The following is a 20,103-nucleotide window of genomic DNA, read 5'->3' as shown; positions in this document are numbered from 1 at the left end:
AAACCAACCAAGAAGAAGACTCGTAAAACTCCACTGGTACTTCAAAGCGACAGATGGCCGGATCTTCCCAACTTCCAGAGGAACTCTTTTTGAAGTATTTTACGAACTCTTTTTGAAGTATTTTATGGAACTCTCTTTGAACTATTTTATGGGACTCCCTTTGAACTATTTTATGGAACTCTTTTTGAACTATTTGACGAACTCTCTTCAAAATGTTCGGTAACTGAAGGCAACGCTGTTTACGACCCACTTCCCTCAGGAAGCAGCTGTGGCAAGGAGGGGGGAGAAAGTCAAATAAAGAAGGAGTACAATCTTAGGGCAGAGCGTGGTGCAGGACTGTACAGAGAGTACAGTGGCCATGTCTCTCCTCAGATCTGAGTCCAAATTTAATTCTGTCTCTGTTTGATTCTTTCCTTCTTGTCTTGTTTAACAGATGTCATCAGTGTTTGAACCTGACACTCTGGAGTTCTCTGGAGTGATGAATCAGACTTTTCCATCTGGCAATCTGATGGACCAGTCTGGGTTTGGAGGTTGCCAGGAGAACGCTACATTTCGGACTGCAATGTGCCGAGTGTGAAATTTGGTGGAGGAGGAATTATGGTGTGGGGTTGTTTTTCAGGAAAGGAACTTTGAATGCTCCAGGATACCAAAATATTTTGGACAAGTCCATGCTCAAGGTGGACCCACGTCATATAGAACCCTTTGGGCTAGGAATGGGATGGCACTTCAATTTCATACGTGAGTCAAGGCAGATACTTTTGGCAAGGTAGTGTATGTATGCACGTGATGAATTCCTATATTTAAAAAGAAGCAATGATCGCATACCAGTCCTGATAGTCACACTCTGGCTTGGTTGGCTCTGACAGTCGCTGTCCTCCGCCGTCACAGATGCGGTGTAGAGCCGTCCACAGCTCAGGCCGGTCAGGTCGCATTGCGTGTCGTGAGTGCTACACTCGTCCGTCTCTCCAGTCGTACTCGTGGCCCTAACGTGGTACGTCTGAGCTCCGTAGCTGTCGTTCCACGACATGGACGCTGTGTTGTCGTGGCAGCTCAGGCTGGCCTGGAGCTTTTGGGGAACACACGGCACTAACAGGACCATAAAGAAATGATACTGGTTTTAATCCCATACCAGCCTGACAGTACAACTTGTATGCTCTTACCAGTCCTGACTATGTGTCCTTCACTCTGGGAACTGTTGCAGGTTCGTCCTTCGGCCATGACAAGCAGGACGTAGGTCTGGCCGCATGGCAGATCGCCGAGGTTGCAGCTCAAGTCCGACGTGGTGCAACGGGTGGTGTGTCCGCCCACCTGCCCCAGGGTGGCCGTGTAGGATACAACACCGGGGACAGACTCCCAGGAGATGCTGATAGTACCGTTGTCACAGCTGACGGACTTCTCTACAACCACGGGAGGACAAGGCGCTGGAGGGAAGGGAAGAAGCGAAGAACTTCTGAGAAATGCAGATAAGATTGCTTTCAGGATGGTGACTGATAGCAACTCTGATCTTGGACCAGTGTTTATTGTCATTGGATGTTACGTCACGTCAATTTCGACGTAGCTTTTCCACCTTTTCAGTTTGAATGATCTCTGTTAAAGGTGGAGGTAGTTTAGTTGGCACATGTATTCTAGGCAACTGACCCATCTGAAAGACGTTATTGTCGTGACCAAAAAGCCATTGTAAAAACATGGATATTCCCCGTAAAAGACTCCAAAAGAGTTCCAAAAAGGAACCAGGAATCATTCTTGCAACTGGCTGTCCCCTATGCAACTGGCTGCTTGACTTCCTCCCAAACAGACCCCAGTCTGTGAGAGTGGGCGACAACACCTCCAGTGCCATCTCCCTGAGCACCGGCTCCCCCCAGGGCTGCGTCCTGAGTCCGCTGCTGTTCACGTTGATGACCCACGACTGCTGTGCCAGGTCCACTACTAACCACATTGGGAAGTATGCGGACGACACGACAGTAGTGGGCCTCATCCGTGAAAACAACGACACGGACTACAAGGGAGGAGGTGAAACATCTGGTTGACTGGTGCAGAACCAACAACCTGGTCCTGAACGTCGACAAGACCAAGGAGATCATCGCCGACTTCAGGAGGCACCAGTCCGGCCACACTAAACTCTTCTTCAACGGTACAGCAGTGGAGATTGTAAACAGCACCAAGTTTCTCGGGGTGCAGATAACTGACAATATGACCTGGTCCCTACACAGCGAAGCTCTTGTAAAAAGAGATCAGCAGCGCATGCGCTTTTTGCGCAGTCACTATAGAGAGCCTGCTAACCAACTGCATCTCTGTCTGGACTAGAGACTGCAGTGCCTCAGACTGAAAGTCTCTCCAGAGAGTGGTGAGGACGGCAGAAACGATCTTTAGGACTCCTCTTTCTCCTGGTCTAAAATTCAACCAGAAGCTTGTGGATGGCTACCAAAAAAAAGTCCAAGCTTGCTTAATATACACCTGTGACATACATGTTTAAAAAAAAGTGCGTGACATACCTGTGTAAGTCGTGACAAGGTTGCTGGTCCGACTGGTGCACTGATGGTCACGGGCTTTCAGATTGAACGTGAAGTTCTGGCTGCACCTCAGCGGTGGCAGAGCGCAGGTGCCGTCACTCGTGGAGTTGCACTGAAACATTCGCACATCACCAAGGCTGTCGGTCGCCAAGACAACGTAGTCCTTGGCACCAGCAGTCTCATCGCCTATCACCCAGGCTGAGTTCGTAGGACAGTCGATCTCCACGTCTGAGAGATGGGGCGTGCAGGGGACTACAGGGTTGAATAAGAGAGTTACGCTCATTGTGCAGTTACTTTGGATTATCTTCTATGATTATCCTTTACATATTGTACCAAAAACGGAGGTATGTTGGTGGACTGCTCTCCAAATCCAAACATCGGAACTATTTAATTGGCGTCAACGAAATTGGCAAGATCTTGGGTTTGGGGGAACCTGCTTGTCGTGACGGAGTGATTGTTGCTGGAGACACGACGGATTCTTAGGAGAAGAAGGAGTGCCGCGTGCCTGGCGAGCCTACCAGTCGAGGACGTGAAGATATCCAACTATTCGGAATTACGACACCAGGACATTTGCTAGTTGGAGTAAGCCTTGCTCAGGTTTGTCGACAATTTGGAAGTTGCTGGCAGTCTTCAAAGTACCCCAAAGCTGCCACAAATGATCGGAAGATGCGGGAATCACCCTGGTGATTAGGATAACATTTTCCTGATCCCATTTGGTGATATCCTTTACACACTGACGTCGCTTTTTGATGCGGTACCGCCTGAGGGATCGAAGGTCCGTAATATCATGGCTTACGTGCAGTGATTTGTATTTTAATCTTCTATTTTTTTCTCCCATTCCCCCCATTGTTTACCTGTATCTCATCTTTTTTGTAAGGGGCGCCGGAAGCCGGCAGACCCGTCAGCGATCCTGTTCTGTCTCCCTGTAATCTTTGTCTGATCGTGAATGGGATTGTGCTGAAAATTGTAATTTTCCTGAAGGAACTCTCTTGAAGGAATAAATAAAGTAATATCTAATCTATTTTTTTCCAGATTCGCTGAACCTTTTTGATGATATTACTGACCGTAGATGGTGAAATCCAATAATTCCTTGTAATACCTCCTTAAGAAATGTTCTTAAACTGTTCGACAATTTGCTCACACATTTGTTCACAAAGTGGTGACCCTCACCCCGTCCTTGTTTGTGAATGACTGAGTTAAGTTAAAGTTAAAGTACGAACGATTGTCACACACACACTAGGGGTGGTGAAATTTGTCCTCTGCATTTGACACATCCCCCTTTTCACCCGCTTTTAGGTGAGGGGAGCAGTGAGCAGCAGCGGTGGCCGCGCCCGGGAATCATTTTTCGGTGATTTGACCCCCAATTCCAAACCTTAATGCTGAGTGCCAAGCAGGGAGGTAATGGCTCCCATTTTTACAGTCTTTGGTATGACTCGGGGGTTTGAACGCGCGACACTCTAACCACAAGGCCACTGAGCATTTCATGGATGCTGCTTTTATACCCAATCATGGCACCCACCTGTTCCCAGTCAGCCAGTACACCTGTGGAATGTTCCAAATAAGTGTTTTATGAGCATTCCTCAACTTTCCCAGTCTTTTTTTCCACTTGTGCCAGCTTTTTTTGGAAACATGTTGCAAGCATCAAATTCCAAATGAGCTAATATTGGTAAAAAATAACAAAGTCTCCCAGTTCGAATGTTAAGTATCTTGTCTTTGCAGTCTATTCATTTGAATATTATCCATCCATCCATTTCCTACCGCTTATTCCCTTTTGGGGTCGCGGGGGGCGCTGGCGCCTATCTCAGCTACAATCGGGCGGAAGGCGGGGTACACCCTGGACAAGTCGCCACCTCATCGCAGGGCCATTTGAATATTAGTTGAAAAGGATTTGCAAATCATTGTGTTCTGTTTTTATTTACCATTTACACAACGTGACAACTTCACTGGTTTTGGGATCTGTATGTGGATGTAGAATTAAATTTTTTTGTATTTTTATTTTTTATTTTTTTAAATGTATTTTGGTTTATTTATCTAATTATTCATTATTATATATTATTACTTATTATCATTATTTATTTAATGTTTCACTTATTATTTATTTTTATGTATTTATTTATTTATTTACTTATTTAGTTATTTATTTATTATTTATGTATGTATATATTTATTTATTTAATATTTGCAAAAAATAACGAAGTCTCCCAGTTCGAATGTTAAGTATCTTGTCTTTGCAGTCTATTCATTATAATATTAGTTGAAAAGGATTTGCAAATCATTGTATTCTCTTTTTATTTACCATTTACACAACATGACAACTTCACTGGTTTTGGGATCTGTATATGAATCTAGAATTTAATTTTTTTGTATTTTTATTTTTTATTTTTTTAAATGTATTTTGGTTTATTTATCTAATTATTCATTATTATATATTATGTATTATTATCTATTATTACTTATTATCATTATGTATTTAATGTTGTACTTATTATTTATTTATATATTTATTTTCATGTATTTATTTATTTATTATTTATGTATGTATATATTTATTTATTTATTTAATATTTGCAAAAAATAACGAAGTCTCCCAGTTCGAATATTAAGTATCTTGTCTTTGCACTCTATTCAATTGAATGTAAGTTGAAAAGGATTTGAAAATCATTATATTTTCTTTTTATTTACCATTTACACAACGTGACGACTTCACTGGTCTTGGGTTCTGTATATGAATGTAGCATTTTATTTAATTTTATTTTTATTTTGTATTTTTAAATGTATTTATATTTTTTAAATGTATTATTATATATTATTTATTATTATATATTATGTATTATTACTTATTATTTATTTAATGCTTCACTTATTTATTTATTATTATTTATTATCAAATACTATTATTATTTACCATTTACACAACGTGACAACTTCACTGCTTTTGGTTTTTGTATATTTTATGCACAAAAAAATTACCGTAGCAAGTTAAAAGTCTACTTAATTACTATCTGATTTATTTATATTAATCTCTTTCAGTCATTCCCGAACTACGCTACAGTGTTATTGTTCAAACTGTGTGTAATGTGACACATAATATCAAATATACTTATTAGACAATACATCTGCTTTGTTTTTAATGAAAACTTAGGCCTACTACGCTATTGTATTTTACTGTTGGTCATTATGGCGCTACTCGGAGAGCTAAGTTTTTCTGGTACCTGGTGACAAAAAAATGTCAGAACCACTGATCAGTTGAAATGCCTTACCTGTTTGAATCCACCTTGACGGGCTGATCACGCCCACACACCCATCCCTTGATGGGGTGACGGTGACGTTGTACTCTTTGCCGCAGTCCAGCGTGCTCAGATCACAACCGCCGTCTGTCGCGCTGCAGTTATGCTGGCGACCGGTGAGGTCGACGGCAGACACCGTGTACACGACCCCCGCATCGCTGTTGGTCCAGTTTACCCGTACGGTTCCGGTGTCACAGTCCAGAGTGGGGAGGAAGGATGACGGAGGACATGGAGCTGACAAGGACATGGTGGAGAAGGAGATAGAAAAAAAAAAACAGCTGACAAGTTGAATTGTAAATGTTTATCTATTATATTGTAATCACATTATTGCTGTGGATTCTTTTTGTTTATTTTTTTTATGTATTTTTTATTTATTTATTATCAATCCAACAAAACAATACACAATAATAATGCAATCCAATTCCAAAACCAAATCTGACCCAGCAACACTCAGAACTGCAAAAAACAGAGCAATAGAGAGGACAGACAAACATGACACAAAACAATCCAAAAGTAGTGAAACAAAACATGAATACTATCAGCAACAGTATCAATATTTGTAACAACTTCAACATAGCAGTGATTAAAAATCCCTCATTGACATTATCATTAGAGACATTTATAAAAATATATTCATTTTGATTAATCATGGTTAACTTTTTTAAATTATTCATTTCTATGAAGTCTCGAAAAGAACTAACTTTTATTCCAAGAACATCCGTCTAAACTAATGTGGACCTATTTTGTGATATCAATAGGATAAGGATGCAGGTTTTTTTCATTTTTATTTTATTTATTTATTTATTTTTGTTCCAAAAAAGGCGCCCGCATTATGAAAGCCCAACATTATGATTTGCACGATTTCAGAATGTGCTTGTTGTTTTACATAAGGCCCAAGCTGTTTGTTTACATGTTTTATTATTTTATTTCTCTTTGCTATTTGGGCTTATTGGACCCTAATTAGAATTAAAATTAAGAAGCATCTTTTGATATGATGTACTTAGTCCATAAGTACACAAGCGTGTACTTCATGTTTAGTAGAGATGTACGATAATATTAATTTATTTTGGCCCTTGAGGTAATATCAAATTAACATTAGAGCTGGCCCGGCCGTATTATACAGCAGTGGTGCCGCTGTAACACAGCATTCACCCTTAATACTCATACTTGCCAACCCTCTCGATTTTCCCAGAAGACTCCCGAATTTCAGTGACCCTCCCGAAAATCTCCCGGGGGTAACCATTCTCCCGAATTTCTCCCGATTTCCACCCAGACAACAATATTGAGGACCCAGCCTTTATCGTACTCTACAACCTGTCGTCATGTCCTCTTTTCCTCCCTACAAACAGCATGCCAGCCCAGTCACATAATATATGCTGCTTTTACGCCCAGAAATGAATGCAAGGCATACTTGGTCAACACCCATACAGAAGGTGGCCGTGTAAACAACTTTAACACTGTTACAAATACGTGTCACACTGTGAACCCACACCAAACAAGAATGGCAAAAACATTTCGGGAGAACATTCGCAACATAAACACAACAGAACAAATACCCAGAACCCCTTGCACCACTATACACCTCCCCATTACCACCAAATTTTTTATTATCATTTTATTTTTCGTTAGTTTTTTGAAAGTTGATTTTGCACTGTTAAGTTATATAAGCGTTGCTTGTTCCATATTCAGTGTTAAAGCAAATCAGTGTAGCAAACTGAGCAATAATTAAATTTTGTATTCATGCACTTTCTCTGGCTACTTCAAGGCTTGAATGTTTGATTCATTCCATCCATCCATCCATTTCCTACCGCTTGTCCCGTTGGGGTTCGCTGGAGCCTATCTCAGCTTGTACACACTGGAGAAGTCGCCACCTCATCACAAGGCGTTTGATTAATTCATTATTGTTATTTTATTTTCAAATGTATTAGCCCGTGGAAAAAGTTTATTTTGATATTTACCTCAGAGGGCTCCAAATAGAAAAGGAGCATTACATTTTTATTTCTATTTTATTGATATTTTTTAATTATTATTATTATTATTATCATTATTATTTGAAACTCTATTTTGCATGTCACTATAAAGTTATATAAGCCTTGCTTGTTCAATATTTAATGCAAAACTTGTTTGGGTCCCTATTAAAAGGTTAATTTGTTCAACTTTGGCCCGCGGTTTTGTTCAGCTTTGTTCAAATTTTGGCCCACTCTGTATTTGAGTTTGACACCCCTGCTATAAAATGTAATATCGGAAATTATCGGTATCGGTTTCAAAGTTATCGGTACCGGTTTCAAAAAGTACAGAGCGCCAATACGCCTTAAAGGTCACACTGAGGGTGGCCGTATAAACAGCTTTAACACTGTTACAAATATGTGCCATACTGTGGACCCACACCTAACAAGAATAAACACATTTCGGGAGAACATCCGCACCCTAACACAACATAAACACAACAGAACAAATACCCAGAAACCCTTGCAGCACTAACTCTTCCGGGACGCTACAATAAACGCCCCCGCTACTACCAAACCCCGCCCACCTCTTTGTTCCACAGTTTCCAAAAACAATTTGGAAATGTAGACTCATCACACCACAGAACACTTTTCCACTTTGCATCAGTCCATCTTACAGTAGATGACCTCAGGCCCAGCGAAGCCGTCGGCGTTTCTGGGTGTTGTTGATAAATGTATTTCGCATTTGCATGGTAAAGTTTCAACTTGCACTTACTGTACCAATGTAGCGACAAACTGTAGTTACTGACAGTGGTTTTCTGAAGTGTTCCTGAGCCCATGTGGTGATATCTGTTAGAATAATTGTTTCTAAATTATCAAAAAAAAATGTTTTACATTGTGTTCCTGAGAAGAAGACAAAAGGCTGTCTTTGAAACCAACCAAGAAGAAGGCTTGTAAAACTCCACTGGGACTTCAAGGCGGACAGATGGCAGGATCTGCCCAACTTCCGGAGGAACTCTTTTTGAACTATTTTATGGAACTCTCTTTGAACTATGTTATGGGACTCTCTTTGAACTATGTTATGGGACTCTTTTCGAACTATTTGACGAACTCTCTTCAAACTGTTCGGTAACTGAAGGCAACGCTGTTTACGACCCACTTCCCTCAGGAAGCAGCTGTGGGAAGGAGGGGGGGAGAAAGTCAAATAAAGAAGGAGGAGTAGCATCTTTGGGCAGAGCGTGGTGCAGGACTGTACAGAGAGTACAGTGGCCATGTCTCTTTTCAGATCTGAGTCCAAATGTAATTCTGTCTCTGTTTAATTCTTTCCTTCATGTCTTGTTTAATAGATGTCATCAGTGTTTGAACCTGATAATATCCTTTACACACTGATGTGTAAAGGATATAAGGGATCTAAGGTCCGTAATATCATCGCTTAGGCGCAGTGATTCCACCAGATTCTCTGAACTTTATTAACAGTTATATTTGGCAAGGTTGTTTACAAAATACATTGTTGCGCGTTTTCTTGATATATAATGTAAGACTGGGGGGGTTGGGAGAGTGGCCGTGCCAGCAACCTGAGGGTACCTGGTTCGATCCGCAACCTCGTCACGTCTGTTGCGTCCTTGAGCAAGACACCTCACCCTTGCTCCTGATGGGTCGTGGTTAGCGTGAATGTTTGTGTGAATGGGTGAATGTGGAAATAGCGTCAAAGCGCTATACGAGTATATAGTACCATTGATCGGAGTCATGCCAGCGGAAATGGACTTACCTGTGGTGACCTGCTCTGCTGGGCTGCGGGAACTGTTGCAGGCACCATCTTGGACCAGGACTGTCACGTCGTAGGTGAGACCACACCCCATGCCCTGCACCACGCAGTGATGGCCGTCTGTCACGCACCCGCTGACGTCACCTTCGCTGCTCAGCACGGATGCGTGGAAGTACGGAGCGTAGCCCGTGGACTGCCAAGTAACGTTGAGGACACCGGACCGACAGTCAAAGTCCTTTTGGATATGGTGTGGTGCACACGGGGCTGAGGGTGGGCGGTAAAGACTTAGTTTGGGGGAAAAGGTTGCTTGTCAATACCAATACCGACATGTCCCACCTGATTGGATCTCTTCAATCTGACTCCTGGCTCCATTGCACCGGTCGTCCACACCAGAGACGTAGACCTGGTACGACTGTCCGCACTGCAGGGCGGGTATGGAACAGGAAGTGCTGCTGGTGTTGCACGTCCATCGCTGGCCACGTGTGTTCTCTGCCACCGCCGTGTAGGTCAGCGAGCCTGGCGAGGCTTGCCAGGAGAGGGCGATGTCTTCGGAGTCACAAGATGAGTCGACACGTAGCTGGGTCGGAGGGCAGGGAGCTGGAGAGGGATTGACAAGAGCAGTGGCTTTGGATCCTGGTAACATACACTATATTGCCAAAAGTATTTGGCCACCCATCCAAATAATGAGAGTCAGGTGTCCTAATCACTTGGCCCGGTGTATCAAATCGAGCACTTAGACTGTTTCTTCGAAGAATGGGTCGCTCCCAGTGATTTCCAGCGTGGAACTGTCATAGGATGCCACCTGTGCAACAAATCCAATCTGAAAAGTTCCTCGCTCCTAAATATTCCAAAGTCAACTGTCGGCTTTATTGTAAGAAAATGGAAGAGTTTTGGGAACAACAGCAACTCAGCCACCAAGTTGTAGGCCACGTAAACTGACAGAGAGTGGTCAGCGGATGCTGAAGCGCATAGTGCAAAGACTTTCTGCACAGTCAGTTGCTACAGATCTCCAAACTTCATGTCACCTTCCATTTACCCCATGTTCAGTACGCATGGAATGGGTTTCCATGGCCGGGCAGCTGCATCTAAGCCATTCATCACCAAGTCCAATGCAAAGCGTGGGATGCAGTGGTGTAAAGTGCGTCGCCCCTGGACTCTAGAGCAGTGGAGACGCCTTCTCTGGAGTGACGAATCACGCTTTTCCATCTGGCAATCTGATGGACCAGTCTGGGTTTGGAGGTTGCCAGGAGAATGATTCATTTCGGACTGCGTTGTGTGTGAGTGTGAAAATTGGTAGGAAGAGGAAATATCGTGTGGGGTTGTCTTTCAGGAGTTGGGCTTGGCCCCTTAGTTCCAGGGAAAGGACCTTTGAATGCTCCCGGATACCAAAACATTCTGGACATTTCCATGCTCCCAACCTTGTGGGAACAGTTTGGAGCGGGCCCCTTCCTCTTCCAACATGACTGTGCACCAGTGCACAAAGCAAGGTCCACAAAGACATGGATGACAGAGTCTGGTGTGGATGAACTTGACTGGCCTGCACAGAGTCCTGACCTGAACCCGATAGAACACCTTTGGGATGAATTAGAACGGAGACTGAGAGCCAGACATTTACCTTCACCAATGTGCTTTTGGAAAAAAGGTGGGAAAATTCCTATAAACACACTCCGTAACCTTGTGGACAGCCTTCCCAGAAGAGTTGAAGCTGTAATAGCTGCAAAAGGTCATATTGAACCCTATGGGTTAGGAATGGGATGGCACTTCAAGTTCATATGTGAGTCAAGGCAGGTGGCCAAATACTTTTGGCAATGTAGTGTATCCTCTCAGACACCAAAACCTCCCAGTCTGTGGTGTGGAACGCTTTCCCTGACCACCTGAGGGCACCACAGACTGTGGAGGCTTTTAAAAAAAGGCTTAAAAACCCTTCTTTTTTAAAAAAAGTCTAGTTTTTATATTTATTATCTTTTTATGTATTTATTTTTTTAATACACTGTACCACTTTTAGGTTGTTTGCTCAATGGAAAATGTTTTTTACAAATAAAATCTATTATTATTATGATGGGAGCATATTTGCTTTCACATCCTGTGCGTTCGCCTAATTTTGAAAGGCACTTATCGAAATACAAATTATTGAAATTCTTTATTAGTTACCTGTGGTCACGCGGTGCCAGTCCTGGGCAGGACTGGGGCAATCCCGTCCTTGTCCGCTGACACTTATTTTGTAGCTCTCCCCACAGCGCAGAGAGCTGATGTTGCAGGAGGTGCCGTTGGTGGAACAGGTCTCACTGTGGGCGACGTCGAAGGCGTCGGCGGAAGCGTTGTAGTAGCGAATGCCACTCCCTCGGGTCCAGGACACCACAACCGTGTTGGCGTCACAGTCCAGCGTCGTCTCCAGATCACCGTGAGGACAAGGACCTTCACGGAGAGAACAGTCAAAGATGGAAATAGTTACGGTTTTGTGTTTGACTTTGCATCATTGTGGGCCTGATCCATAGGCGCCGATCTCGTGGGTGCTTGGGGGCCCGGGCACCCACGTGGGATTGACGGCAACTTTCGTTCTTTTACATAATTTTGGAAAAATCAAGCCTGTTGTTAATTTAGTCGCATGTTGACATAATAAAAGAATCACAAGTTCTTGTTGCTAGGGCCCTTGAAATGTGACTTTAAGGTTTTACTACTTACGTATAAAATACTACACGGTCTAGCTCCAGCCTATCTTGCCGATTGTATTGTACCATATGTCCCGGTAAGAAATCTGCGTTCAAAGGACTGCGGCTTATTAGTGATTCCTAGAGCCCAAAAAAAGTCTGCGAGCTATAGAGCGTTTTCCGTTCGGGCTCCAGTACTCTGGAATGCCCTCCCGGTAACAGTTCGAGATGCTACCTCAGTAGAAGCATTTAAGTCTCACCTTAAAACTCATCAGTATACTCTAACCTTTAAATAGACCTCCTTTTTAGACCAGTTGATCTGCCGCTTCTTTTCTTTTTCTTCTCTGTCCCCCCCTCCCTTGTGGAGGGGGTCCGGTCCGATGACCATGGATGAAGTACTGGCTGTCCAGAGTCGGGACCCAGGATGGACCGCTCGTCGGGACCCAGGATGGACCGATCGCCTGTGTATCGGTTGGGGACATCTCTACGCTGCTGATCCGACTCCGCTTGGACGGGACTCTCGTTGCTGTCTTGGATCCGCTTTGAACTGAACTCTCACGGCTATGTTGGAGCAATTATGGATTGCACTTTCACAGTACCATGTTAGACCCGCTCGACATCCATTGCTTTCATATGAGGTCCTCTCCAAGGTTCTCATAGTCATCATTGTCACTGGCGTCCCACTGGGTGTGAGTTCTCCTTGCCCTTATGTGGGTTCTTCCGAGGATGTCGTAGTCGTAGTGGTTTGTACAGTCCTTTGAGACATTTGTGATTTAGGGCTATATAAATAAACATTGATTGATTGATTGCTGCGGAAACACACCTGTTTCCATTTTTTGGTTAGTGTCTCCACCTGCTGCTGCCACTAAACACTCCCCTTCATGTGTCCATCTCACCCTGCCAGTCCTATATACTGTATACATTACATGCAGTTGGCTTTTGGGCCCCCGACCACATTTTCTGTAGCCCAATTCCCAAGTCAAAAAGTTCGGACACCCCTGATCTAAATGATTAGTTACTAGATAAGGCCCCAAGTGTCTAGATCAGTGTTTTTCAACCACCGTGAGATCCTATTTGGGGTAAAAAATATTTTTTTGCAAACCAGTAATTATAGTCTGCAAATGTTATGTTGTTGTTGAGTGTCGGTGCTGTCTAGAGCTTGGCAGAGTAACCTTGTAATACTCTTCCATATCAGTAGGTGGCAGCCGGTAGCTAATTGCCTTGGAGATGTCGGAAACAGCGGGAGGCAGGGTTCAGGTAAAAGGGTGTCTTATGCTTTAACCAAAATAAAAACAAAAGGTGAGTTCCCCTAAGAAAAGGCATTGAAGCTAAGGGAAGGCTATGCAGAACGTCCGTTGTGTCCTGAGCAAGACAATTCACCCTTGCTCCTGATGGGTGCTGGTTAGCGCCTTGCATGGCAGCTCCCTCCATCAGTGTGTGAATGTGTGTGTGAATGGGTAAATGTGGAAGTAGTGTCAAAGCGCTTTGAGTACCTTGAAGGTAGAAAAGCGCTATACAAGTACAACCCATTTATCATTTATTTATTTTAACGAAACTGGCTACAAAGTAAACAAAAACAGAATGCTGGACGACAGCAAAGACTTACTGTGGACAATCGACAATGTCCCCACCAAGAAGGAGAAAAACAACTGGAATATTTTTGATTGCTAAAACAAAATAAACGTGGCAAATATCGCTCAAAGGAAGTCATGAAACTGCTACTGGAAAATACCAAACAAAGACAAAAAGCCACCAAAATAGGTGCGCTAGACCAAACAAACAAAGCACAATCTGTCACCCATTTCTACCATTAAGCAGGCGTTCCGTTTACCTGTGCTGGCGTGGACGGGCTCGCTGGCCACACTGACGCAGGTGTGGCGGCGAGCCACCACAGCGATGGTGTAATCTTGTCCACACGCCAGGTAAGGGAAATCACAGTTGGTGTCGGTGGTGTTGCATTCGGCGTGGTGGCCCAGATTACCCCGGGCGTACGCCGTGTAAGACGCGGCACCGGCCGATGCATCCCACGTTACCACGGCGATGCCGGTACCGCAGTCCACGTGCGCCGTCACGTGGGTGGGCATGCAGGGCGCTGGTGGTGGAGGGACGCAGGTAATGCAAGGTTACTGCTATAGCATGTTATTTAATAACATATATGATTAAATAAAGGCTATTTATACAAATAAAAAAAACATGATTCTGAATATAATACCAGTTTTAAAACAATTTGTTAAATAAAACAAACAAATGTTTAATTTATTAAAAAATATTTTTGAATACAAATACAAATAAAGGTTTAAAAAAATAAATTCCATTGTATGTTTTTACAAAAATTCTGATGATTTTTTAGAAAATAATAATACATTAAATTATATTACATTACTTAATATAACTCAAAATTAACTATGTAGTGTATATTTTATTGTAAACAATATAGCCACTAAGTATTTTCCAGACTACAAGCCGCCCTTTTTTCCCCCCTATGCTTTGAACCCTGCGGCTTAGAAAATGGTGCGGATAATAATTGTCACGCCTGTTTTGCTTTTGGTCAGGTTATGTTTAGTTTTTTGGACATTTTAGTTCTGTCTTTTCACTTCCTGCTTTGTTTTGTTACCATAACTACTCATTAGTTTCCCCTAGTCACGCCCCGATCGTCAGCCTCTCACACCTGTTTCTCATTACCACTGCTACTATTTAAGGATTTTACTTTCTGTCCATCAGTCTGGGATCTTCACACTCGCACGCACCCTACCCATGCTGTTCCAACCTTCACGCCCTCGTCCACAGCTCCATGCCGTGTAAGTTTGTGTATTTATGCCACAGTGCTAGTTTTGTTTGGTTTGTATATAGTCATGCCATTGTGCGGTTTTGTTTTAAGTTTAGTATAGATTATTATCCGCCACAGAGCGCGTCTTTGGTTTGCCTTTTTGTAGTTTATTTGTTTATTTAATAAATATCATGTACCTGAATTCACGTCTGGCTCGTCCTGTACTCCCTCTGCGTCGAAGGAACACACACAATCCAAGTCCAAGCCTGACAATAATGTTTTATTATGCAACTAATAATTTTCATAAAACGCCGACAGAGACACTGAAAAGTTGTTGTTGTTCGTGCTAAGGCGCCATCTTAGTGCTGCGGGTTGAACATCTACAGTGTTTTTTTTTGTCCTTAGTGCCTTGAACCGGAAGTACAAGTGCTGTTCTAATCTTTTGGACAAGTTTGCTCATTGCATGTGCTACGGGTTGAGCATCTACAGTGTTTTTTTTTCTCCTTAGTGCCTTAAACTGGAAGTACAAGTAGATAACATTTTTGTTTGTATGTTTTTTTCATTCATCACCCCGAGCAACGATTGTAAGTTTTACAATATAACCAATACAATCCAAACTTACTACATCGTCACATGTTTGACCGTGTTTTCCGGCATCTTTGCGCGTCCCTATTGTAATGTCATCATTTGCATTAGCTAATAGGCTAGCACGTTTACGCCTGTCTATGTTAGTATTCATAATTGGCAATGGCATTGTTTTTTAGTATTGTTTCAGATTATACAATTCCTCAGAAAATTTGAGTTATTGAGTCTGTTTAGCTGATTGGAGAGCAACCTTCCACAAATGGTGGGTCCATGACGATGACTTCTGTTTTGTTTGATCAGCCGTTTTACTGCCATGTTACAGACACCGTTTGGAAACAATTAAGGTATGTAAATAAACATTTACAAAATGTTCCTTTGTATATAACTATTTTCACACCGTATATATACATATATATATATATATATATATATATGTCCCCTGGAGGGGGGGGGGGGGGGGGGGGGGGGGTTGCCCACATATGTGGTCCTCTCCAAGGTTCTCATAGTCATCATTGTCACCGACGTCCCACTGGGTGTGAGTTTTCCTTGCCCTTATGTGGGCCTACCGAGGATGTCATAGTGGTTTGTGTTGTGGTTTGTGCAGCCCTTTGAGACACTGGTGATTTAGGGCTATATAAGTAAACATTGATTGATTGAGGTATATATATATTAGGGATGCACCGAAATGAAAATTTGTGGCCGAAGCCGAATAAAATTTAAACGCTTGGCCGAATGCCGAATAATGAATGCAGTTTTTCACAATTTTTTTAATATTGCATAAATAGCCTAGAATATATATTTAGACATGTTTTTCAAATAAAGTAATTTTTTTATTGAATATTGACATTTTTTTAATAGTCCAGTAGCCTTTGCTTTTCAAAAAAAGCACAAAGTTTTTCATTTATATTAGGCCTTCAAACAAAACATGCATTCCAAAAAAAAATAAAGTGCATTAAAGTGGATAATTATTGTCCTTTTGGCAAAAGTCTGCTTAGCCACAGTAGATATGCTAATAATGTCAACAGAAGGCTCAAGTAAATCTCAATTAAGTGTGTGCTTGTAACCTCATACACTTATACAGGTACACAACATATCCCAACGTCACCACGTCACTGCACGTTGTGAAGTGAAGTGAATTATATTTATATAGCGCTTTTCTCAAGTGACTCAAAGCGCTTTACATAGTGACACCCAATATCTAAGTTACATTTAAACCAGTGTGGGTGGCACTGGGAGCAGGTGGGTAAAGTGTCTTGCCCAAGGACACAACGGCAGTAACCAGGATGGCACAAGCGGGAATCGAACCTGCAACCCTCAAGTTGCTGGCACGGCCACTCTACCAACCGAGCTATGCCGCTCGGAAAAAAAAATTACTTGAACATTGGTTTAAATTGTCAGGAAAGAAGAGGAAGGAATTTAAAAGGTAAAAAGGTATATGTGTTTAAAAATCCGAAAATAATTTTTAAGGTTGTATTTTTTCTCTAAAATTGTCTTTCTGAAAGTTATAAGAAGCAAAGTAAACAAATAAATGAATTTATTTAAACAAGTGAAGACTAAGTCTTTGAAATATTTCCTTGGATTTTCAAATTCTATTTGAGTTTTGTCTCTCTTAAATGATAAATGGGTTGTACTTGTATAGCGCTTTTCTACCTTCAAGGTACTCAAAGCGCTTTGACACTACTTCCACATTTACCCATTCACACACTGATGGAGGGAGCTGCCATGCAAGGCGCCAACCAGCACCCATCAGGAGCAAGGGTGAAGTGTCTTGCTCAGGACACAACGGACGTGACGAGGTTGGTACTAGGTGGGATTTGAACCAGGGACCCTCGGGTTGCGCACGGCCACTCTCCCACTGCGCCACGCTGTCCCTGAATGAATGAATAAAAAATGTCGAGCAAAGCGAGACCAGCTTGTTAGTAAATAAACAAAATGTAAAAAATAGAGGCAGCTCACTGGTAAGTGCTGCTATTTGAGCTATTTTTAGAACAGGCCAGCGGGCGACTCATCTGGTCCTTACGGGCACCGCGTTGGTGACCCCTGGTTTATATTAAACATGTTTCACTGATTCGAGTATCTGGCGAGCGGCGTTTTGTCCTACTAATTTTGGCGGTCCTTGAACTCACCCTAGTTTGTTGGTTGATTGCGTCACCGCGTCAAAAAATTGCGTCACACGCCACTATTCAGCCTTGTTTTTAACTCATTCCACCGAAGACAGAATGTGGCTTTTTTTGCCATATTCGGCCGAATATATTCGGTTACCGATTAATCGGTGCATCCCTAATGTATATATATATATATATATATATATATATACATGCATATGTATGTATGTATATATATATAATATATATATATATATATATATATATATATATATATATATATATATATATATATATATATATATATATGCGGCTAATATCAGGAAAAATATATATGTAATTTTTTAATTATTTAGTGGGTGTGGCTTATATTCTAGGGCTCTCTATAGTCCGGGAAATACTAATTTGGGGGTTTTTTTTGGACACTACAACCACATTTGTATCTGTTCTGTTGTACTGAAATGTTGCCATTGTTACTATTCCACTTTCTGACAGCGTGACTGTGCAAACTGGCAGAAAACAATAACAATAAAAAAACAATATGAAAGATTTTATGAGTAGATATTTTGTAAATACACCAAATATTTTGACTGAAAGTTACCAGGGGTTGGCAACCCAAAACGTTGAAAGAGTCATATTGGACCAAAAATACAAAAAATTAAAAGCCATATTACATACAGTGTATAATGAGATATAAAATGAATTAAGAGGACTTAAATGAACCTAAATGAGCTCAAATATAGCAACAAATGCGGCATAATGATGCAATATGTACATACAGCTAGCCTACATAGCATGTTAGCATCGATTAGCTTGCAGTCATGCAGTGACCAAATATGTCTGATTATCACTCCACACAAGTCAATAACATCAACAAAACTCACCTTTGTGCGTTCATACACAACGTTAAAAGTTTGGTGGACAAAATGAGACAGAAAAAGAAGTGGCATAAATCATTCGGAGGAAGTTGTACATGTAAACAAACTAGGGTGAGTTCAAGGACCGCTAAAATTAGTAGGACAAAACGGCGCCCGCCAGTTACTCGAATCAGTGAAGCATGTTTAATATAAACCAGGGGTCACCAACGCGGTGCCCGCGGGCACCAGGTCGCCCGTAAGGACCAGATGAGTCGCCCGCTGGCCTGTTCTAAAAATAGTTCAAATAGCAGCACTTACCAGTGAGCTGCCTCTATTTTTAAAATTGTATTTATTTACCAGCAAGCTGGTCTCGCTTTGCTCCACATTTTTAATTCTAAGAGAGACAAAACTCAAATAGAATTTGAAAATCCAAGGAAATATTTTAAAGACTTGGTCATCACTTGTTTAAATAAATTAATTTATTGTTTTACTTTGCTTCTTATAACTTTCAGAAAGACAATTTTACAGAAAAAATACAACCTTAAAAATTATTTTAGGATTTTTAAACACATATACCTTTTTTACCTTTTAAATTCATTCTTCTTCTTTCCTGACAATTTAAATCAATATTCAAGTATTTTTTTTTTTTTGTAAAGAATAATTAATAAATTTTAGTTAATTCTTCATTTTAGCTTCTGTTTTTTCGACGAAGAATATTTGTGAAATATTTCTTCAAACTTATTATGATTAAAATTAAAAACAAATATTTTGGCAGATTTTGAAAATCCGTAGAATCAAATTTAAATATTATTTCACAGTCTTCTTTTAACATTTTTGTTCTGGAAAATCTAGAAGAAATAAGGATTTGTCTTTGTTAGAAATATAGCTTGGTCCAATTTGTTATATATTCTAACAAAGTGCAGATTGGATTTTAACTTATTTAAAACATGTCATCAAAATTTTAAAAATTAATCTTAATCAGGAAAAATTACTAATGATGTTCCATAAATTATTTTTTTTATTTTTTCCCAAAAATTCGAATTAGCTAGTTTTTCTCTTCTTTTTTTTTTGGTTGAATTTTAAATGGTAAAGCGTCGAAATTGACATTTCATTTTCCTTTTTTTCCTGTTTTCTCCTCTTTTAAACCGTTCAATTAAGTGTTTTTTTCATCATTTATTCTCTACGAAAAACCTTCCATAAAAAGAAAAAAAATGTACGACGGAATAACAGACAGAAATATCCATCCATTTTCTACCGCTTATTCCCTTTCGGGTCGCGGGGGGCGCTGGCGCCTATCTCAGCTACAATCGGGCGGAAGGCAGGGTACACCCTGGACAAGTCGCCACCTCATCGCAGGGCCAACACAGATAGACAGACAACATTCACACACTAGGGACCATTTAGTGTTGCCAATCAACCTATCCCCAGGTGCATGTCTTTGGAGGTGGGAGGGGCCTATCCCCAGGTGCATGTCTTTGGAGGTGGGAGGGGCCTATCCCCAGGTGCATGTCTTTGGAGGTGGGAGGGGCCTATCCCCAGGTGCATGTCTTTGGAAGTGGGAGGAAGCCGGAGTACCCGGAGGGAACCCACGCATTCACGGGGAGAACATGCAAACTCCACACAGAAAGATCCC

The 20,103-nt window shown here is 41.5% G+C and overlaps 1 protein-coding gene across 1 annotated transcript in view; it reads right to left on the bottom strand.

Moving 5' to 3' along the window:
* Positions 1–11,985, bottom strand: part of LOC133540674 (uncharacterized) — a 74,191-nt gene extending 62,206 nt beyond the window's left edge. Inside the window, exons 1-8 of the mRNA XM_061883489.1 lie at positions 11,976–11,985; positions 11,660–11,923; positions 9,845–10,105; positions 9,512–9,772; positions 5,771–6,031; positions 2,493–2,762; positions 1,161–1,421; positions 826–1,086 (exon numbers count right to left, since the gene is read on the bottom strand). Coding sequence (XP_061739473.1) covers positions 826–1,086; positions 1,161–1,421; positions 2,493–2,762; positions 5,771–6,031; positions 9,512–9,772; positions 9,845–10,105; positions 11,660–11,923; positions 11,976–11,985 — 1,849 coding nt within the window. The remainder of the gene's footprint in view (positions 1–825; positions 1,087–1,160; positions 1,422–2,492; positions 2,763–5,770; positions 6,032–9,511; positions 9,773–9,844; positions 10,106–11,659; positions 11,924–11,975) is intronic.
* Between the last annotated feature and the right edge of the window lie 8,118 nt (positions 11,986–20,103).

This window comes from Nerophis ophidion, linkage group LG22 (assembly GCF_033978795.1).
Source record: "Nerophis ophidion isolate RoL-2023_Sa linkage group LG22, RoL_Noph_v1.0, whole genome shotgun sequence".
In the NCBI taxonomy this organism is placed as follows: domain Eukaryota; kingdom Metazoa; phylum Chordata; class Actinopteri; order Syngnathiformes; family Syngnathidae; genus Nerophis; species Nerophis ophidion.
The sequence above is the reverse complement of the archived record's forward strand: the minus strand, read 5'-3'. Positions and strand labels throughout refer to the sequence as shown.